The sequence below is a fragment of the Brettanomyces nanus genome, chromosome 3 (assembly GCF_011074865.1).
Source record: "Brettanomyces nanus chromosome 3, complete sequence".
NCBI lineage: Eukaryota > Fungi > Ascomycota > Pichiomycetes > Pichiales > Pichiaceae > Brettanomyces > Brettanomyces nanus.
The window spans coordinates 1,105,634-1,127,048 of NC_052376.1; the positions used below are offsets into that span (position 1 = coordinate 1,105,634).

Sequence of the window (21,415 nt, forward strand, 5' to 3'; positions counted from 1 at the left end):
ATCAACGATTAGGTCAACAGCGCTGCATTCGCAAAACGATAAAGCTAATTATACCACCAGGGGCCTTTGTGGTAGTGAAAGCTTAGGCTTCGATGATTTTATCAACACAGTGATTCTGAAAGCATAAGAGTGGGTAAATGCTATCAGGGAGGACAGATGAGCTTACTGTGGGATAAATATTTGACAGTACCCAAGTAAAAACAACCGACAAAGTCAACAGGAACGCATATAATATTCACGAGTACTGACGCATGTAAGCTGTATTCAAGGCCCGTGCTCAAAATAGTAAAGGGCTTTATAACAGGAACAATGAAATAGAGAGAAGCGTTTGCAAGAATATATAAGATATATTATGGCAATAAGCTTCAACTCACTAGAATATTCATGGGATATCATTTAAGTATCAGGTCTAAGTGATTCATTGTAAAAAAATAATCTTGGATATTAGATCAATTAACGATGAAAATAGGGAAACGATTCTAAAGACTAACTTTCCAGTTTTCAAAGAAATGAAGAGTATTCTAAGTATATCTGATTCGAAAAGCTGCTATCCAAATAACCAAATGGCTGTTGTCCGTTGAAGTTTCGGTGGATTATAAATGCTCATTTTTCAACTGAATTTTTTGATGAAAGATAAGATACTCCTTCTTTTAACTATCCTTAGCTTCTGATCCATAATAAGAAGCATATGCATTCTTCATGTTTAAAGATAATTGAAAATATCTCCCGAACCAAACTTCATTCCGAATAATTTCATTGCTGCCTGAAGCCAATGTTTCGGACAAAGCTAAGCATTGCTCTATGATGTAGCTCTTGGGAAATGAGGTAGGTGAATTTTCGGAGCTATTTTGTACTATAGAAAATTTATATAGAACAATAAAAAAACTAAAATTGTTTGTTTCGTAGGTCTATAATATCAATATTAACGATGCACGATTCCCTAAAAAGTTATTATTGTGAGGGTTTGTCTTGATGACGGTATCTTTGACAAGATCATTGGCTTTGATGCCAGTAGGCTAGGTGTTTTAGGATAAATAAAATAAACGAAAATGGGGATATAAACCTAAGGAATGGCATTTCAAATATTTCAAGTTACATTGTTTCTAGGCTTACCACCTTTTTGGAAAAAGGTGGTAAGACACCATACGCAATAAAGGTAATGTTCGAGATGATTTTATTTTAGTTTATAGTGTTGCAATATTTATTAAATTACTTGTAGGTTTTTCTAAACACCTTGAACTATATAAAACTAAAAATTTCAATGAACAAATTGCATTCTTCTTGTCTTCACTCAAGATTCTGCTTCCGATATCTAGAACTGTGTTCAGTGACTTGAAATACCCCATTATTAGTTAATATATCATGTGATATTAAGCACGTGCACAACACTAAATTGGTGGTAGCCTACATGCCTCAAATTAACTCCAACTCATAAAATATAGAACTTATTTTAACTAAATAATGCTTAATACCAGTAGATTTGCATTATTATTTATAGTCTTTTTTTGTTGTAAGAGAATACATATATATTAAATATAATTCTTTTCCTGTTATCAAGTTGACACGTTTTGTTCAGTTTTTATCAAAATAGTGTTTTCAGGAGATGAAACTTAGAAATACACTATACAAGAACGCATACTAAACAAACGAGAAGGTGTGGAATTCTTGAAACACACCGGTTCACACACACCTTTTTGTAAGCTCATGAACTCTATAGGGCCAAACTCATTCAACTGAAATCCCTAATATTATTGTTCTCACACTACGGCGAGAACCCATATCGAAATGGGTGCCAGAAAACATTTTCAACTGCCGAGATTCTTCACAATTTATGTGCATCTATAGGTATTTACATACATATATAGTCACGTGATAAGCTTATTACATTTAGACTATACAGGGCTTCACTAGTTTTAATAAATAGAACCAATCCCTTGATCGGTTCTTTTTCTGATATTGCTGGGAAGATCTACGGACTACAGAAATTACGTCTTTGACTATCATCACACTGGAAATATACTTAACTACGCCCACGCCGGAAGTAAGTAGTGGTACGATTCATACAATGCTCGATGCGCTGGTGATCTAAATGTCCACCTCGAAAGAGCGCCAGAGGGAAAACCACCTCCAAAAAAATAAATATAGGCCGATGACGTATAGTTACCCAATCACCAGTTCAATTTAGGTCATTTAGGTATCACGCATACATATACCTTACAGTTATAGACAACGTTGCTCGGGTGTAAAGTTATAAGCTGCCCTACGTAACAAATCCAACAAGGCTTGGCACCCCAATTCACTCCGCATCCGGTGAGGTCGGACATACTCGGAGAATTTCGCGGAGCCTGATTGTCTGAAAAGGGGGTTCTCGGAGGGGGGAAGGAGCGGAAAACAATGTGCTAATTCCGCGAGGGTAAAAACATGAATGAAACGCTCTTCAACGTTCTTGAGTACCTCCGTCTTCTGACCCGGAAGACATTTTATGGATACCTCTGGACCATTTCGTATTTTCGCTCTCCAACAACCCCATCAACTTGTGATTATATGCCTACGTGATACCTTGGCATTCACGGATATGGTACTGGCTTCCGGTTGCCTGATAATGCGCTTGCTGAACTAAACTGTCCATGTCGGAATTTGAATTTGAATGCATGATGCATCGGCTTCTCTGCAGAGTTCGGAAAATGTTTTTTCCCGTGCTTTCTTTTTTTATGCGGGGAAGCTTGGTTTTTTGAATCAGGCCACATCACATTCAAGTGTCAACAGGAGATCGAGTGACAGTTACCAATGACCTGAAAACCAGAAATATTACCAATATCAAAGATCAGCAAACTTACAAGTTGCAAAAATAGATGTGCATCAGGGTGATGAGAATAAGGGTTGATGGTCCCCCAGATGGGTGATAGAGGGTAGTTCATTTTCCACACTCACTGTTTGAGGCGATCTGAGAGCGGGCACATTATGGATGTGGCCTCAAAGATGATATGTGAGGGAAGATAGAAGATAAAAAAATTGGCAGCACTAAGAAAGCTCCAATGGGTTTAACAAGTGCCATCGATGTCTATTCCAAAAGAATTTTCATCGTGTGATGCGCAGGAGGATACATATGGTAGTACAACCTGAGTTGGCTTGACGAGCATACCTTTTCGGTTGATTGATTGAATTCCATTCTCGTGGCACCAGTGGTGAGCTCTTGACTATATTAAACGATTATAGGAACGTGAGGTCCATGATGAACCATATCACCTCAGTACTTGGACGATCCGGTGGCTATCAACATAAGGTTGCGATATTTGAATTACTTTTTTGATTCAGTACCTATCCATAGTGTCAGCGGGCGGTTGACCTATATGCTGCCCTTTAGCAGGACATACTGCATTTGGAAAGAAGCAGTTTGTCACGAGAATTCTGTCCTAGCTTACAACTTACGTTACAATTCAACTATTATAAATATTAATCACTTAAAGAGCCTTTGGTCAATAGCATTCAATATCACATTGATTATATCATTCGTTATAGTTATACCGCTCATTCTTAATAAACACCGAGGTTGAAGAAGTTGACGCACGCACGGCAAGTCTGCTCCTTGGACTCCACGGAGTTGACTGTCACCCAGTTGCCACCAAATCTTTTCAATACGTGGTCAAGCGTTTTGACCTTATACTTGCCGGTAGGGTCCCTGAAACCTTCAGAGATACGGATAGCGTATTTCTTGTTGAGCACCTTCTCTAGGGCCAAGTTCACTTCATCGGGGACCGTTGGGTAATTGGTCTCAAAGTCCTGTAGAACAGCCTTCAACAACTCCGCCTCCTGAAAATCGACGTAAGGGTCCGGAGTTGTTGGCAAAAGCTGTCCCTTGGTCAAGACCACGTAACCTCTAATCTCCAAATAGTCTACTAGCTGTTCATGAATCAAGCTCGATAGTATCCGCTTCGATGCCTTCACATTGACAATTGGCACATCCCTTTTTGACACAACAAGGTCGACCAACTCGTCTTTGGAGATTCCTTTAGGCACCTCGATGTTCCTAACAGTCAAAAAGAGTGCCAATCTGGAGGGTTCCCAACCTTTCAAGAGCTCCTTGAGCTCAAGTTTGGATTCTGAGGTTGACTTTGTCATCTTGTAAATTTATTGCTCTGTTTTATTCACCAGTCTTGGTTTGGTTTTTTCTTGGTTTTCCAGTTGTCTCTATTTGATAATCCACCTTCCTTCTTATATTCCCTCGGATAGTTAGTGCGTCACAATGTGGGGGTATCAGCAGATGCAGAAACAAAAGATTACGTAGCCGTTTAAATATTTTCGCGGATAGCCTTTGCCCATCGGTTAAGCAATTATCCGGAGCGGGCCCCATTACGCACCCGCCCCACTCATTACTCCGTCCAGTGTCATACGATCGCTTCGGAGTTGTTCAAAGACAGAGAGATCATATAAAAAGGCTTGCTATCTACTTTCAGAGCTTGTCTTTGAAAGTTGTGTCCTTCATTTGGGTAATTCTAGCTAGTATTTATATTTTTGGATTTATTGAGGCTATAACTTATAATGCAGTCTTTTGCTCAATCAGTGCTAACAGCCGGACCTAACAAGGGTCCCTGGGAAAAGTACAAATTCTCCCCGGAGTCGAGAACTGTCTATCCGACCAAGGTGTTTGCAACCGAGGGAGTGGTGCAACAGGCCGATAATTTGATCGGTAACAACTCCAACGTGGCTTATCTCAAAGGTGCAGGAGCTGCAATCTCTTTGGACTTTGGTTTCAACACTTGCGGACTGTACTCTGTCGAGTTCGGCCCAGACTCTGATCCAGAGCAGTCGGTGCATCTTGCATTCTCCGAGACAAATAAGTTTGTCGACAAGGATAATAGTGATCGAAGCATGGACTTTTTGATGGTCGACAAGACCATCGAAGTGCCTGTCAGCGAGGGTGTGTACACATGTCCATACGCTCAACAGAGAGGTGCTTTCCGTTATCTCACTATTTCAACAAGAAAGCCAGGAAAAGTTTCCATCAGAAAGATCTACACCAAAATGAACAACATGCCTAGTCTTGGGGACAACCTCAGAAACTACTCCGGCTACTTTTATTCCGATGATGAGTTTGCCAACACCATCTGGTACGCCGGTGCATATACGATTCAGTTGTCCATCATTCCAACCAGGAGTGGTAGAAGAATGGATGTTGTGACTAAGCCTACAGGCTGGAGCAACGATGTGATTTCCGGTTTTGGTCAGGAGGTTTTAGTAGATGGTGCCAGAAGAGACAGAACTGTTTGGTCCGGCGATAGAACAATCTCACAGTTCACTGAGTTCATCACTTTCAACTCTAAGGCTGCCGAGCTCTCTACTGACTGGATTTTGGATCAGCAAACTGAAGAGGGTGAATTCCCTTACGCATGTAATCCGATCCACATCTACGGTTCTGATATGTATCATTTGTGGACTTTAAAGTCAATCTATGATACCTTTATGCTAAACGACAAGTCCATGACATGGTTGAGAAATGCATGGGTACAATTCAAGAAGGGTATGGAACGTACCTGGAAGCAGGTGGACGAGACGGGAGTCTTGAAGATTGTTGGCCCATTGGATTGGGGTCGCACACCATTTGTTGGCCACCCTATGTCCATCAATTGTGTTCTTCACACCACGTTGATAGACGGTACTAAGATTGCAGACATTTTAGATGACCCTGCAACCAAGAAGTTGTACGCCGGAAGAGCAGAAAAATTAAAGAAGAGTATCAACGAGTTCTTCTGGGATGACAAGGTCGGTGCTTTCAAGGATTCCGATGAGAATGACATACACTCACAGGATGGAAACGCCATAGCAATGCTATTCCATGTTGCAGACAAGAGCAAGTACGCAAGTATTTCGAAGTACTTGAGCACCCACTGGACTGAGTTCGGTGCCACTGCTCCTGAAATGCAGAACTCCATCTCTCCATTTATCTCCTCTTTGGAGCTACAGGCTCACACTGATGCGGGCTTCCCTGAAAGGTCCTATGAGTTGTTCAGAACCATGTGGGGTTATATCTGGAATGCTCCTTATGCTGTCAAGTCGTCGTTAATCGAGGGTTACTTTGGTGATGGTTCTTTGAAGTATCCATTTGATGGTTATGACTCGGCCTACATCTCGCACTGCCATCCTTGGGCCTCGGGACCAACTATCTGGATGACCAACCAAATTGTGGGTCTTAACTTTGAAGATTACGAGCACAAGAAGTGGATTTTAGCTCCTGAGGGAGTCTTTGTTAAAGATGCCTTGCAGTTTGCACAGACAGGCTTTACGTCTAGAAAGACAGGATTTATCAGCGCTGGTTGGAAGCGCCACAGTGACGAGCTTTTACAGCTTGTTGTTGCTCCTCCTAAGGGTACTATTGGAAGCATCTACATTCCAGTGAAAAAGGACTCGAAAATTGTCAAGGTTGAATTGAACGGAAAGGCTGTGGACTTCAAGAAATATGACCAGAGCGCCAATGGAAGACACTTGGTGATGACGGGAGTCAGTGGACCAAGCGATGTTTTGGTTCATTATGCCTGATTTGTAAAAGTGTATAAAGCTTTTGTTTACGAATAAATGATATGCCGCTAAGAATAAGTGTTATCAGCACGGTTGTAATTGCTCCGCTCCTTCTACTACTCTTTGTGCATATGATCTGCCCTGCAGGTCTTATTATCATTCCCCTCGTGATATTATTTACCCCGCGTAATTCCACAATAGGAATTAGGTCATGCTATGCAGGAAATCGATACTCCGCAGATCTACCGGCTGTCCCATATTTTTTACTGCGTCTTGACAATGTCCAAATTAGTTTCTTTTTTCTCTTGCCACCCGGGCAACACAGCCGCACGGACCCGGTACTCGCTACTCTATTTGGGCGTGATTTAACGCAACAGCGTTATGTCATGCAAGGTCTGTCGGAAACAGCCAACTTCCGTACGCCCAGTTGCGAGACAGAGAGGTTTCGGAAGAACATTATTCCTTTCGCCTATGTGATGAAGCCCAAGATACCATCAAATCGTAGGTGTGAATTGAACTCCGAAGTGCATAATTTGCGGGGTGGCGTGACTGACAATGTACCTCAATAGCCACTCATTCATCTCCTCCAAGGCTGGGTAATAAAACAATCAACCTGTATTCCCTCCCCCCATATTACAAATACAAGTGTGGCCATTCAAATGGATATATAAATGGGAGTTTCTCGGCCTACACGGAGTTCAATACTGCATAATATTTTCAGTATAGAATATAATTCAAAACAGTCGCGATGCCAGAAGATATTAACAGTGAGAATTACGAGCCCGACACAAATGTGCAGGCGGATGAAGTTTACGTGAAGGAGAAGTTTGAAGATACCTCGCCTCAAGCCCAGCAAAAGGTGGAGCACGAGCTAACTAGGTGGCAGGCCATTAAGGAATATCCAAAGTCTTTCGGATGGTGTATGGGAATTGTTTGGGCAATGATTTTGGTTGGTTACGAGAACCAAGCTTCGGGTATTGTGTTATCAATTCCACAGTTTAGACAGGACTTTGGCTACTATTATGATGGTTCGTACGTGCTTCCTTCCAACTGGCAGTCGGCCATTACTGGTGGTCCTTTAGGAGCCATCGCCCTTTCCTCGTTTTGCTCCTCATACTTGTCTGATCGGTTTGGAAGAAAATGGGTGCTCAGTTTTGCCATTTTGTTCACAATTCCTTTCGTCACGATGGAATTTGTGGCTACCACCATCCAAATCTTCTTTGTCGGAAAGTTTCTTAACGCTCTTTGTCTCGGTGTCATTTCTACAATTGGTATTACAATGGCTTCCGAATACAGTCCCATGGCTTTGAGAGGTTTCATTGTTGCTTGCTGTTCGCTTTCTCTTTGTGTTGGTCCATTCATCTGCTATTTGATTAACAACACCACCAGTGCCTACACAACCAGGATGGCATATAGAGGTGTTTTTCTTCCTCAGTGGATATTCTCAATAACTTGCCTACCCTTATTCTTTATGCCGGAGTCTCCTTTCTGGCTTCTCAAGGTCAACAGGCATGATGCTGCCAGGAAGAGCTTGCTCAGACTATTCAATCCTGTCCAGGCTGAGCAACAGTTTGGCTTGATGTTAACGACCGTTGAAGAATCCATCAAAATATCCGATTCTAGTACTTACGCAGACTGTTTTAGGAAGAAGGATATCAGAAGAACCCTGATTGTGCTTTTTTAGTTTCTTCATGCAGCCATGGAGTGGTGTTTCTTTCATTGCCAGTTACTCGACGTACTATTATGAACTTGCAGGCTTCTCCACTCATCGGTCTTATCAGTTGAGTTGTGGTGCACAGGCATTGTCGATCAGTGGTGTTATTGTTTCTTGGTTCATCTTCGACAAGTTCGGTCGTAGACCCCTTATTATTTATGGTATGACTTGCTTGACGATCTTGAATCTTATTGTTGCAGCTGCCGGTACCGATACTGGTAATATGACCTCGATGACGGTTGCTTGTGCCTTTATGGTCATGTACAACTTTTTCTACAATGTTTCCATTGGACCATTGGCTTATATTTTTGCAGCAGAGGTTTCGTCAGTGAGTTTAAGGGCAAAGACTGTGGCCGTCGGTACTATAATCAATTATGCCTTCCAGTGCATGTGGAACTTTGTTTTGCCTTACATGTTCAACCCTGATCAAGCAAATATGGGTTCGAAGATTAACTTCATTTTCACAGGTTTCTCCCTTATGTCCATCTTCGTCTTCTACTTTTACCAACCAGAAACTGCTGGTAGATCATTTGAAGATATTGACGAGATGTTTGCAGCTAAGATTCCTGCTAGAAAGTGGAAGAACTACGAGACTGAAGCAATGACGATGAACAAAAAAGCGTACGACGATATGAAAGGTGTTAACGTCGAACATGCTGAAAACACTGAAGATGTTGTTTAGTTACTATATTGCATTTGCTTCTTGGTGTGGAGTAATTCCCTCCTTTATTTTTAAATTAATATGAATGATTACAAAATGATTTTATGAGTGATAATGGAGATCTCGACAGGCTTCTCGGTAACAATACGTATATGCCACTTGTAAAGATCAAAGTGAAGGGGTTGTGGACGAAACACTTAACGTTCAGTACCCAGTCACCTTCCAGAAAGACCTCAAAATCCCAACAGGTAGTTCCCTAACCCAATTTCTAGGTAAGAATATAGAAATTATTGTTAGCGCCCGTAGATTTAGTTTTGACTTCCTAAGATGAGTCATGGGACTATAGTCTTGTTAGTTTCAAAAAGTAAAATGCTTCTTGATTGTATCTCAGGTGAATACTGTTTGTCCAATCGGGGGCTGGTACCAATGTAGGGTGTTTCTAGATTAAACTAGATGTCCAATCTGAAGCCGGTACAAATGTACGGTGTTCCCAGATTGAACGATTGATTGTACCCTATTTGCAGTCACCACGCTCCCTTTAAAAATATAATTAATGAACTCTTCAACTTGTTTACCGTAATTTATTGGGACACCGAGGATATAAACTAAGAACATCCACAAAATATTTACTCTGAATTTTATTCTGGATTTTGAATTATCTTATAATCAATAAACTCTTCAACTTATTTACCGTAATTTATGGGGACTTGAGGACATGAGGGAGATTTACTAAGGAATTCTTGTGAGAGAAGGATATTTTCATTTTGATGACGACTTCTATACTCTGCATTTATTCTGGATTTTGAATTGAGATTTCGAAGTTGTAATACTAAGGAGATTTTCCATTAAGATACTGCATTTTTATTTCTAAGTTCTGACTGTAGGTTCTGACCATTGAAGTGAGGACGATTTGGAGTTAAATTCAGTGACGACGATTTCTGTATTGGTGTAAGGACGTAGGGTGGTGTAAGAATGTGTTGAAACCGATTTCTGGAGCCCCGGGAGCGTTTTCTGAATTTTGTTTTGGTGTAAGGACGTTGCCGAGGATGACTTCTGAATTTTGTTTTGGTGTAAGGACGTTGTTGAAATGACTCCTGGATTAAGTGGTGTAAATACGATTCCTGGAATTTGATTTGGTGTAAGGAAGTCGGTGAGGACAATTTCTTAATTTGGTGTACGGACGTTGTTGAACGATTTCTGGAATTCTGAGAGCGATCTGGATTTTTCAAACTGTTATAGATTTCTAAAAGTGATTCCTGGAACTCAACTTGGTGTAAGGACGTTGCGAAGCGATTTTTCGATTTCCAAGAGCGATTTTTAAAACTCGATCTGGTGTACGGAAGTTGTTGAAAGCGATCTTTGGATTTGCGAAAGCGATTCCAAAAACTCGATTTGGTGTAAGGGCGTTGCTAAGAGCGATTTCTAGATTTTGATTTCTCATGGGAAATCTTAGCGCAATTCCTGGAATCAATCTGGTGTAAGGAAGTGGTTATAAAGGATTTCTATTTTTATTTCTCGGTAGAGATGAAGATTTTCCGAGGGCCGAATTCCCAATTAGAAAACTTAGAGATATTTAGCATGAGGTTATACACCTGACGACATATTTTTTTTTCATTGGATCACTTCACAAAATTGTATTTGGTTGTGCATTTGGTCAAAAAAACAGAAAAGCAAGCAGAAGGGCCCTGTTTTCAATACAGCCAAGTTTTCGTGCTATACGTTTCTCTTCATACCGAAGGTGTTGCAGCAACCAGCATGCACTTTCATAGAAGTTCTTGTTAATTATTAGCGACTGGCATTTAATCGAGGCATGAAAATGGCAACCGTTCAATTCCGTGTATGGACTATGTGGGGTAATTATGCTACTATTTGGTAGAAATCTGTGGGGTCTAATGTCGCACCACCCCTCGGAATTAAGTCACAGGATGATTCACATATTGGTTTCTTTTTATTTCTCGGTGGGGACGAAGATTTTCCGAGGGCCGAATTCCCAATTAGGAAACTTAAAGATATTTAGCATTAATGGGTACACTCTCTCGTAAGCTGATAGTTCTATCCTACAAAAGTGATTTGGATGTGCAGGTTCTCTTATTTAGAGCTTCTTACCTCAGTGTCTTTATTGTCCTCATTGGAAGTCGAGTGGTGGTGGTTCGATATTAAATAATACTAAGATATATTTGAGAGAACAAAGTGAAGCATAGGAAGTGGTAGTGACTTAAGGTAAACGCTGAGGATTTGAAGGTGATAGCTGTAGTAGAAGATGAGATATGATGAATGTGGTGGTGTGGGGTAAAACAAAGAAGCTGACATGGGATGGCAGGTAATGTACATATGGTGTAGGGATGAGTATAAAATAGATTTACAGAACGTCTTTACGCATTTGAAGTGAGTTGGAAGCCAGATGGGACGCGTGCGGCTATATTGCGGAGGTGGTGGGTGACTGAGTGACTGACTGAGTGAAATGACTGAACTAGACTCTACGCTACAGGCTACTCTACGCTACATACTCTACGCTACATGCTACGCTACAGGCTACTCTACTCTACGCTACATGCTACGCTACAGGCTACAGGCTACATGCTACTCTACGCTACAGGCTACGCTACATACTCTACGCTACATGCGCTACGCTGCATCTTCTGGGGGAGGGACAACGACAGACTGGAAAGCTCAAGAGAACGAGCGGACTTGGAGATGGAAGAAAAAAAAAGTGATGGGGAGAGAGGAAACTCGAGTGGATTAAAGCCTGTGAGAGGACGAAAAGTGATAGGCGGATGGGAGAAGGAAGTGGGAACTCGAGTAAATTAAACACTAGAGAGGAGGAAAAAGTGATAGGTGGACGGAAGAAAGTTTTTGCGACGGATTGACGCGAGTTGGGAGATGGAGAGGGGAGGGGAAGGGGATGTCGGAATAGAGATGGACGACTACACGAAGAATACAGAGAATACGAGTAGTTCACTTCCCTCACGCACGCACGCACACACACCCGTCCCACACACGCACGTCGAATCTCAGAAGGGAATCGACTGAAGTGGATGGAAGTGCAAACGGAGCTTGGGGGAGGGAGATGGAGACTACACAGAATACACGTAGGTGGTGTAATAGAAGACGAAGGAATTGATGTTAGGGAGATTGATGCTGGCACAAAGGCTACAAGACTACACGAAGACTACACGTAAGCTTAGTTCACTGACGCACGCTCGCACGCCCGTCGAGTCTCAGAAATGCGGATTGGCTCGAGTGGACTGAAGATGGATGGTGTAAGGAAAAGAGAAAGCCGAAGTACAAACGGAGCTTGGGCGAGCTAGACGGAGGAAAGGAAAAAGGAAATAATCCGGAATAAAGATTAAGGAAAGACTACAAGACTACACGAAGACTACACGTAAGCTTAGTTCACACCCGACACTCACTCACACCCAACACTCATTCACACCCGACCCTCACGCACTCACACCCATCCCGTCAAGTCAAGTGAAACTTTCAGGGAAGTAGTAGACGCGTAAAGGTATTTGAGCATTGACCCTGGATTTGTAACTACAAAGTAAAGTTGACGGTGGATTAGTGCACTATGAATTATCATTCTCCCGCCCGACCACTACCGACTAACCACAAACCCTCACGCCCACACACCCACACACCCACACACACACACCCTCACCCACACGCCCTCACGCACATACACCCACCCCGTCGAGTCCCGTAAAGTTTTAGAAAGGTCGTGTATTCTTCAGAGCTCTAGTCGACCAGGCTCATTCCGTGGAGTCGGCAAAAAGTCGGACGCGTAACGCATTGCTGAGGATGGGGTAAACAAATCTGCTGGTGGTAGGGAAGATGAGTCAGTGGAGTCCAGAGGCTTTGAGGAGGATGGGAATGGATACTGTGGATTGGTAGAATTTGAAATAAAGGTGTACTTGACTAAATCAATAGACTACGAGAAATAAAATCTTCTCCCGCCAGACCATCGACGAGTCGCGTAAAGGTATTTGAGCATCGACCTTGGATTTATAGGCTACATAACAAAGTGGTGTATCTGACCCTGGATTAGTACACTATAAATTATAATTCTCCCCGCCCGACCACTACCGACCACACACCCACACACCCGCACGCCTTCACGTCCTCACATTCACACGCACGCCCACATGCCTTCACGCACACACACCCACACCTTCGAGTCCCGTAAAATTTTCAGAAAGGTCGTGGATTCTTCAGAGCTCCAGTCAACCAGGCTCATTCCTTGGAGTCGGCAAAAAGTCGGACGCGTAACGCATTGCTGAGGATGGGGTAAACAAAGTTTGCTGGTGGTAGGGGAAATGAAACCGAGATGGATACTGAGGATTTGTAGACTACAAATAAAGGTGCGTTTAGAGACGGATCAGCAAAATACATAAAGGTTTTAAAGGTGTCAATTTGACTGTCAAATCAGTGCACTACAAAAAATACAATACTCCCCCGCCCGACCACCACCACTAACCAACCGACCACAAACCCTCATGCCCTCACGCCCTCACCCCCGTCGTCCTAGAAGGTCTTGTATTAAGAGAGTCCGTCCGTCGATACTGCCAGAGTCACCTCGTTGTGCGTCGGCTTAGTTTGGAGAATGCCAAGTACGAGGTGCATTACTGTGAAACGCATCTACCACGCCATTTGGGGTGTGCGACCAGACTTTACCACCCCGAGACTACCCTTAAACTGCCTGTGGAGTGGCGGTTTAAACGTTGATACCAGCACTACATGTCACTTCTCCACTGTCACTAAGTCATCTAAGCACAAGTCGGGTCTACTCACTGGATGCCCCGTCATTCCGAACCTGCATGAACGTAGCCGGCACATGCATGAATTTCAAACGACGGTGCGTCGAGCGCCGAGGTCGACTGGTGGATATATAGCGACGTTTCCTGGTTCACGGGCTGTTGAGTGAAGCATTAGATAGGCGATGGTTGGCTAGACCTGACTAGGCATGTGCGAATCAGAGTTTGAGTCTTCAAGAAATGGAGATTGGCAACTGGAGTTTGAAATGAGTCTACCCCGACCATTGAATCTTCCGTTCCCCTCAGAGTCATACTTGGGCACTTCTTGTCTTCAGTCCACTACGAGTCCGATGTCTGAGTCTTCAAGAAATGGAGATTGGCAAGTCTCCAGAGTCTACTTTGAACACTTAGTCTTCAAGTCCTATTGCAGTCTACTGTTTGATATCTTGAATCTTCAGCGCACTAGAAGTCCAAAGTCTGGGTCTTCAAGAAGTGCATTGGGTTGTGCTACACGGAGTCAAGACTATATGCATGTTTGCGAGTCCGCCATTTGACTGTTGAATTTGATCATCGACTTTGAATATTCAGTCCACCACCAGTCCAGAGTCTGAGTCTTCAAGTGATAGATTGGAGATTGTCAATGAGTCGTTGGTGTGTACACTTTGAACATTGAGTGTGAATACTATATGCAGTGATGTTGCCAGTTGTCAAGTCCAGACTCTGAACTCTTCTTATCCTCAAGTCTTCAAGAAATACATTGGGAGTTCGTCAAGTGGTGTTTGGAATGGGTCTACTCTGACACTTTAAGTCTTCAAGCTTCAAGAAGAACATTGGGTTGGTTGTATCTACACTTGGTACATTAAGTGTGAATACTACTGTTGTGATATTTGAGATTGTCAAGTCCGCACTTTCAACACTTGGAATCTTCCGTTCCTCTACTCTTTGAACTTTCGAGTTTTCCGTTTCCCTAAGAATCACACTTTGGGCACTTCTTGTCTTCAGGAAATGCATTGGATATTGGCAATGGGTCTGTGGTGTCTCCACTCTGACCACTTTGAATCTTCCGTTCTACTTAGAGTCACACTTTGATACTTTGACACTTCGAGTTCTCAAGAAATACATTGGAGATGGCAACGGATGTTTGAAATGGGTCTACTCTGACCATTGAATCTTCAGTCCACGCCCAGGGTCTGTTACTGCACTGGACGTTTGATTGTCAAGTTGAGTTCTTCAGTCTATTACAATTTCCCCCTTCAGCCTCAACTAGTGCATGCAGATTGGCATGCCTCCGTCATTCCGAACGTGCATAAACGCAGCCGGGCACATGCATGAATTTCAAACCCGATGGTGCGTCGAGCGCCGATGGTCCGACTGGTGGATATATATAGCGACGTTTCCGCGGCTTACTGGCTGTTGAGGTTCAGTCACACCAAGTTAAATATTGGATGGGTTGCTACACTGTCAGACTTTGATCGTCGACTGAATCTTCAGTCAAAGTTTGGGTCTTCAATCCAAAGTCTGAGTCTTTAAGCTTCAAGAAGTGCATTGGGTATTGGCAATAGGTTGTGGCTAAGCTGAGTCTTCAAGCCTATTGCAGTGATGTCTGCAAGTCTACACTTTGACGAACCCCAATAGACTTTGAGTTATCCGTTCCTGTAAGAGTCACACTTTGAACCCTGGGATCTTCCATCCTTCACTCTTTGAACACTTAGATCCTCCGTTCCTCTACTCTTTGAACTTTCGAGTCTTCCGTTCCACTGAGAGTCACACTTTGACACTTTCAGTCTTCAAGTAATACATTGGAGATTGGCAGTGAGTTGGTGGCGTCTACACGTTGACACTTTGAATCTTCAAGAAAAGCATTGGGTGTTGGTATTTGGGTTGGTGCGGTTTACACTTAGTACACCGAGTCTTCAAGTACTACTGCATTGATGTTTGCAAGTTCACACTTTGCGTCTTCAAGACATGCATTGGATATTGGTGTGTGGTGGTGTCTCCACTCTGACCACTTTGAATCTTCCCTTCTACTTGGAGTCACACTTTGATACTTTGACACTTCGAGTTCTCAAGGAATACATTGGAGATGGCAACGGGTGTTTGAAATGGGTCTACTCTGACACTTTGAATCTTGGGTTCATCTATAAGTCCAGAGTCTGAGTCTTCAAGAAATGCATTAGGTTGGCGACTACACGGAGTCTTCAAGTCCTACTGCATGATGTTCGCGGTTGGCAAGTTTACACTTGAATCTTCAGTTCTACTGTTCTTTGAACCGACAGGTCTTCAGTACAAAGTCTGAGTCTTCAAGCTTCAAGGAGTACATTGGGTTGTGCTACACTGCGTCCTCAACTACCAATGCAGTGATGTTTGCGGTTGGTGAGTCACGTTGACTCTTCAGTTCTACTCTTTGAACCTTTGAGTCTTCCGTTATATTAACGGTCACACTTTGACACTTTCAGCCTTCAAGAAATACATTGGGTTGACGGGTGTACACTTGGGTACACGTGCAGGGATGTGCAAGTCCGCACTTGACTATTTGAATTTGATCATCGACTTTGAATATTCAGTCCACCAGTCCAGAGTCTGAGTCTTCAAGAAATGGAGATTCGCAAGTGTCCAGAGTCTACTTTGAACACCTAGTCTTCAACCACCAATGCAGTGATGTTTGCGGTTGGTGAGTCACGTTGACTCTTCAGTTCTACTACTCTTCGAACCGTCAAGTCTTCAATTCACTGCAAGTTCAGACTTTGCGTCTTCAAGAAATACATTGGGAGTTCGTCAAATGGTGTTTGGAATGGGTCTACTCTTTTAACACTTTGAGTTCTCAGTCCACTACGAGTCCGCTGTCTGAGTCTTCAAGTAATACGTTGGAGATTGGCAGTGGGTTGGTGGCGTCTACACGTTGACACTTTGAATCTTCCGTTCTACTTAGAGTCACACTTTGATACTTTGACACTTCGAGTTCTCAAGAAATACATTGGAGCTCGGCAACGGGTGTTTGAAATGGGTCTACTCTGACCATTGAATCTTCAGTCCATACCAAGTTCAGAGTTTGAGTCTTCGAGAAATACATTGGGTTGGTGTCTACACTTTGTACATTGAGTGTGAATACTAGTGCTGTGATGTTTGAGATTGTCAAGTCCAGATTTGAACTCTTCTTATCCTCGAGTTTTCAAGAATTTCACTTTAAATATTGGCAATTGGGTCGGTGCTGTTTACACTTTAACACTTTGAATATTCAGTCCACTACGAGTCCCCCGCTGTCTGAGTCTTCAAGAAATGCATTGGGTTGGCGTCCACACTTTGAACACTTGGGTATCCGTGCGGGGACGTGCAAGTCCGCACTTTGACTATTTGAACTCCAGTAGACTTTGAATATTCAGTCCACCAGTCCAGAGTCTGAGTCTTCGAGAAATTTATTGGCGTTGACGTCCAGACTTTGAACACTTAGAGTGCAGGGATGTGCAAGTCCGACTTTGGACACTTGGGGTGCAGGGATGTGCAAGTGACTTTTCGCGCTTGGGGTGCAGAGATGTTGCAAACCGTGCAGGGATGTGCAAGTCCGACTTTTTGCACTTGGGGTGCAGGGATGTGCAAGTGACTTTTCACGCTTGGGGTGCAGGGATGTGCAAGTGACTTTTCACGCTTGGGGTGCAGGGATGTGCAAGTCTGATTTTTTGCACTTGGGTACCCGTGCAGGGATGTGCAAGTGGTCCAGAACCTTCATATAAATGTTGTTCATAATAACATGCCTCAAAAATAGCAGTGAATAGTTTCCAAAAAATGTAATCCCTAAAAGAATTCCCAAAGAATTCCCAAAGAATCCTTCAATCTAGCAGCAAAGGCGGAGTGGATGTCAAAAATAAGGACTACAAAATTCAAATTTCGTGTTTGGTCGCCCACAACACTACTCAGTCGAACTCTTGGCAACTTAACTACAGTTGATCGGACGGGTAACGGTGCTTTCTGCCAGATATGATCGTAGCCGACAGACTTTAAACCGACGTCGGTGTGAGATGAATTTTTCTCATCAAAAATCGATCCTTGAGATGCACTGAAAGTGTAATGGGAAGGTGTGGTGGATGTAAGTGCACCAGTATGAGCAGAAAAGATAGAAGAATATACCAGGGCATGTAGGTAGCAGAAAACTAGGCAATGAAATGTTACCAAATATATGGAAGATGAATTAATAAGTAAATGGTATAGAATATAGTGAATAATTAGGAAATCAAGAAATATAAATTTATTGAAAGACAGAGACATATAAGAGAGGAGTATGAAAGTAGAAAGTGAGTAGATAATAGTGTGGAGAAATGGAGGCGAGCAGATAGGGATTGGATGAGATATAGGAAAAGGGATTGGGGACTCTAGGTGGTGGGGAGCCATTCGAACCGAAGCATAGAGAAAAGAAAGTGAGCGAAAAGTGGGAATCGTTCAGACTCTGTAAATGGGAGGAAATATTTGGACGAAGGTTCGCGAAAATTAGTGGAGGGTTCGAAAATCTTAAAATGGAAAGAGCGGGGCGTTTATGTAAACAAGGGCGTTAATGCAAACAAGGGCGTTACGTAAATGGTGAAGAAGTTGTTAGTGTGATGGGTCTTTGAATAGTGAAGAGTTGTTTAACATTGACCTATAAGTGTAAGTGACGGAAAGTGGAAATGGGGAAAGTGGAAATTGGAAAAAGTGGAAATCTTTCAGACTTTGTAAATGGTGAAGTAAAATACTTGGACGAAGGTGAAAAGTTTGTCATGGAAACAAGCGAACGCGATCGTCTTTTCGCGATCATTTCTTTGCGATCGTTTCTTTCGTCGTTTCTTCGCGATCACACGTTCAAAAATCGGGATGAGCTGGCGCGACAAACATGGAATCGATGAGCCGATTGGCAGTTTGATTTCTTTTCGCGAAGGGCTGGAACGATGAGCGTATGGATTATTCTTCCGAGCAAGTCGTTCGGCAGATGCCATTGTTCCTGTAAACGAAATGCATTTGTTTGGGCATCTGATGAGCCTATTGGTGATTCGTTTAGGGTGATAAATTTTCGGAACTAGGAAGTGGCTATGCAAATTAATATAAGTACCATAGAAAGTGCAGTTTCGACATGCAAATATGAGTACTGGGAGTGAACGAGAACTATTAGAAGGTGGGATTAAGAAACACTATGATGATTAGCAATTGAGTAGGTAGAAGGAACTACCATTAAGGGACTGCAGGCACTTAGCAATTCAGTTACTTTTGGGTACCACTGGGAACTACCATGAGAAGCAGATTGCAGAACCATTAGCAATTTCATCAATGCCATGACTACCATGAAGGAGCTGCAACACCTAGCGATTGAGTCGATGCCAGTTAACGTGAAGTGGAGATTGCAAGAGTTTAGGAATTGAAATCAATGTCAAGTACTACCGTGTATGGTCAATTTCATCAATGCCACGACTACCATGAAGGAGCTGCAAGAACTTAACAATTCAGTTACTGTTAGGTACTATAAAGTGGAGTTGCATGAACTTAGCTATTGAGCTCAATGTCAAGTACTAGTGTGGTGGTCAATAAACTACTTTGAAATGGTGTCGCAAGAATCATTAGGAATTGGGATCAATGCCAGGTACCACTAGGACTACCATGAAGAAAAGTTGCAGAACCATCAGTTGCATCAATGTCAGGAACTATTGAGAAAGGTGGTTGCAACACTTGGTGATTGAACTAATGTCAGATACTACGAAGTGGAGATTTCAAGAGTTCAGCGATTGAGATCAATGCCAGGTACTACTAGGACTACCATGAAGTGCCGATTGCAGATGTATTATCAGTTGCATTTGACATGAGGTATGTGTGGTGTGCAAGAGCACAGCAATGAAATGATGCAAGTCTATTTGCAATTTAGTTTATGTCGATTAATACCGGCAAGTGATTATTGAGAAATGGTGAGACGTGCAGATTACAGAACTATTGGCAGTTGCATTTATGCCAGGACCATCGATAAAAGGTGGTTGCAACACTCAGCCATTGAATTGATGCCTGGACCGTGAAGTGGATATTGCAAAACTTGGCGAGATCAATGTCAAGTACTGCTGTGGTGTGGCCACATTGAACTACTTGGATGTGGTGCAGTAATTGAGCTATTGATATCAACGTCCATGTCGAGATACTATAAGAACCACGTTGATCTATTGGGATGTGGTGGAAGAACTTAGTAATTCAGTTAGTGATAGGTACCATTAGGAACTACCATGAAATGCAGATTGTATAACCATTGCAGTTGCACTTGATATTAGTTACTACCAACAAGTGATCAAACTATGTCAAAATTGCTGGAGAAATAGGAGTTGCCGCTTAGAACATGTCTGGACATCACAGTGATTGGCTACTGAGGAGTTGAAATATACTTTGTATAAGTATCAGAGATATTTGTAGGATCATTCTGTAAATACTTTGGGGTGATTTGCTAGCAATTTGTTAGCAACTAATTTGGTTAGTGTGTTACATCTATTCATTTATGCACGTGTCTAGTCGTATTCATTGTCCCAATTGAGTTGACTCATTAAGGTTCACAAACTTCCGCATAGTACTTTGCGTATGGTTGAAGCCGAAGGGTTTGAAGGTTTAGTTAGGTGTATTCAGGTTGCAGTCCTAATCAATTGAGAAGTGTCTTCCCTTTATGAAATCTGATAAATGTCTATCGATGGTGTCACTTAATGGTAGAGAATGGTTTGAAAGTAGATATTCAACACCGTTATTAATTCACAGGTGACTATTTGAGGTAGGAACGATTTCTTAGAAATGGATTTTGTTAGCATTGATTTTGTTAGGGAATTGAGATTTTACATAATTCAAGATCTAGGTTTTGTTAGGGATTAAGTTTATTGGCCAATAATTTTGTTAGCAAATATAATTTAGTATGAAATTTGAGAGAATAATAGTTAGGGATAGTATTTTGTTAGAATTAATTTATCAAACTCAAAGATATTTGTAGCGACAGGGAAATCTGTTAGGATTAATTTACAAATTCAGAAAGATTTGTAGCGAAACTGGGAAATCTGTTAGGATTAATTTACTAAGTTCAGAAATATTTGTAGCGAAACTGAGGAATTATTTTGCAAGTATTAGCGAATTTATAGGGAAATTATTTTATAAAGTTTTAGAATTTTGTTAGCGAATTGGTAATAAAATATTTCTTAGAATCTCAGAGATATTTGTTAGCGAAACTGAGATATTATTTAGCAAGTATTATTAGCGAATTTATAGGAGATTATTTTATAAAGTTTTAGAATTTTGTTAGCGAATTGGTAATAAAATATTTCTTAGAATCTCAGAGATATTTGTTAGCGAAACTGAGGTATTATTTTCTAAGTATTTTGTTAGGAGTCATTTTTGTTAGCGAATTTGTTAGGAGTTATTTTTGTCAGCAAATTTGTAAGGGAAATTATTCTCAAAATCTCAGAGATATTTGTTAGCGAAACTGAGGTATTATTTTCTAAGTATTTTGTTAGGAGTCATTTTTGTCAGCGAATTTGTAAGGCAGTTATTTTTGTTAGTGAAACTGAGGTATTATTTTTAAGTATTTTGTTAGCGAAACTGAGGAATTATTTTTAATATCTCAGAAATATTTGTCAGTGAGTTATTTTGTTAACGAACTTGGGTCTTATTTTATTTGCAGTTTATTTAACTGGCTTTATCAAAATTTATGGCATCTTATATATTTTTAAGTGCCGAAATAATAAATAAGGGAAATTAGTTAAATGGGTGTGTGGTGTGTGTGGTGGTGGTGTGTGGTGTGGTGTG

General features: G+C 41.8%; 4 protein-coding genes across 4 annotated transcripts; 3 read left to right on the forward strand and 1 right to left on the reverse strand.

Moving 5' to 3' along the window:
- Nucleotides 1-3,534: 3,534 nt before the first annotated feature.
- Nucleotides 3,535-4,119, reverse strand: FOA43_003198 (uncharacterized protein; the record flags this gene model as incomplete). Its single annotated transcript, XM_038923473.1, has 2 exons — nucleotides 3,535-4,027; nucleotides 4,112-4,119. The coding sequence occupies 2 exons, from the start codon at nucleotides 4,117-4,119 to the stop codon at nucleotides 3,535-3,537; spliced, it is 501 nt and encodes a 166-aa protein (XP_038779401.1).
- A 3,142-nt stretch (nucleotides 4,120-7,261) lies between these two features.
- Nucleotides 7,262-8,197, forward strand: FOA43_003199 (uncharacterized protein; the record flags this gene model as incomplete). The annotated part of the gene is made up of 1 exon (XM_038923474.1): nucleotides 7,262-8,197. One exon carries the CDS (start codon nucleotides 7,262-7,264, stop codon nucleotides 8,195-8,197), a length of 936 nt encoding a protein of 311 aa, XP_038779402.1.
- A 15-nt stretch (nucleotides 8,198-8,212) lies between these two features.
- FOA43_003200 (uncharacterized protein) lies at nucleotides 8,213-8,909 on the forward strand (the record flags this gene model as incomplete). Its single annotated transcript, XM_038923475.1, has 2 exons — nucleotides 8,213-8,217; nucleotides 8,240-8,909. The coding sequence occupies 2 exons, from the start codon at nucleotides 8,213-8,215 to the stop codon at nucleotides 8,907-8,909; spliced, it is 675 nt and encodes a 224-aa protein (XP_038779403.1).
- A 2,001-nt stretch (nucleotides 8,910-10,910) lies between these two features.
- On the forward strand, nucleotides 10,911-11,696 carry FOA43_003201 (uncharacterized protein; the record flags this gene model as incomplete). The annotated part of the gene is made up of 2 exons (XM_038923476.1): nucleotides 10,911-10,914; nucleotides 11,377-11,696. The coding sequence occupies 2 exons, from the start codon at nucleotides 10,911-10,913 to the stop codon at nucleotides 11,694-11,696; spliced, it is 324 nt and encodes a 107-aa protein (XP_038779404.1).
- Nucleotides 11,697-21,415: the final 9,719 nt, after the last annotated feature.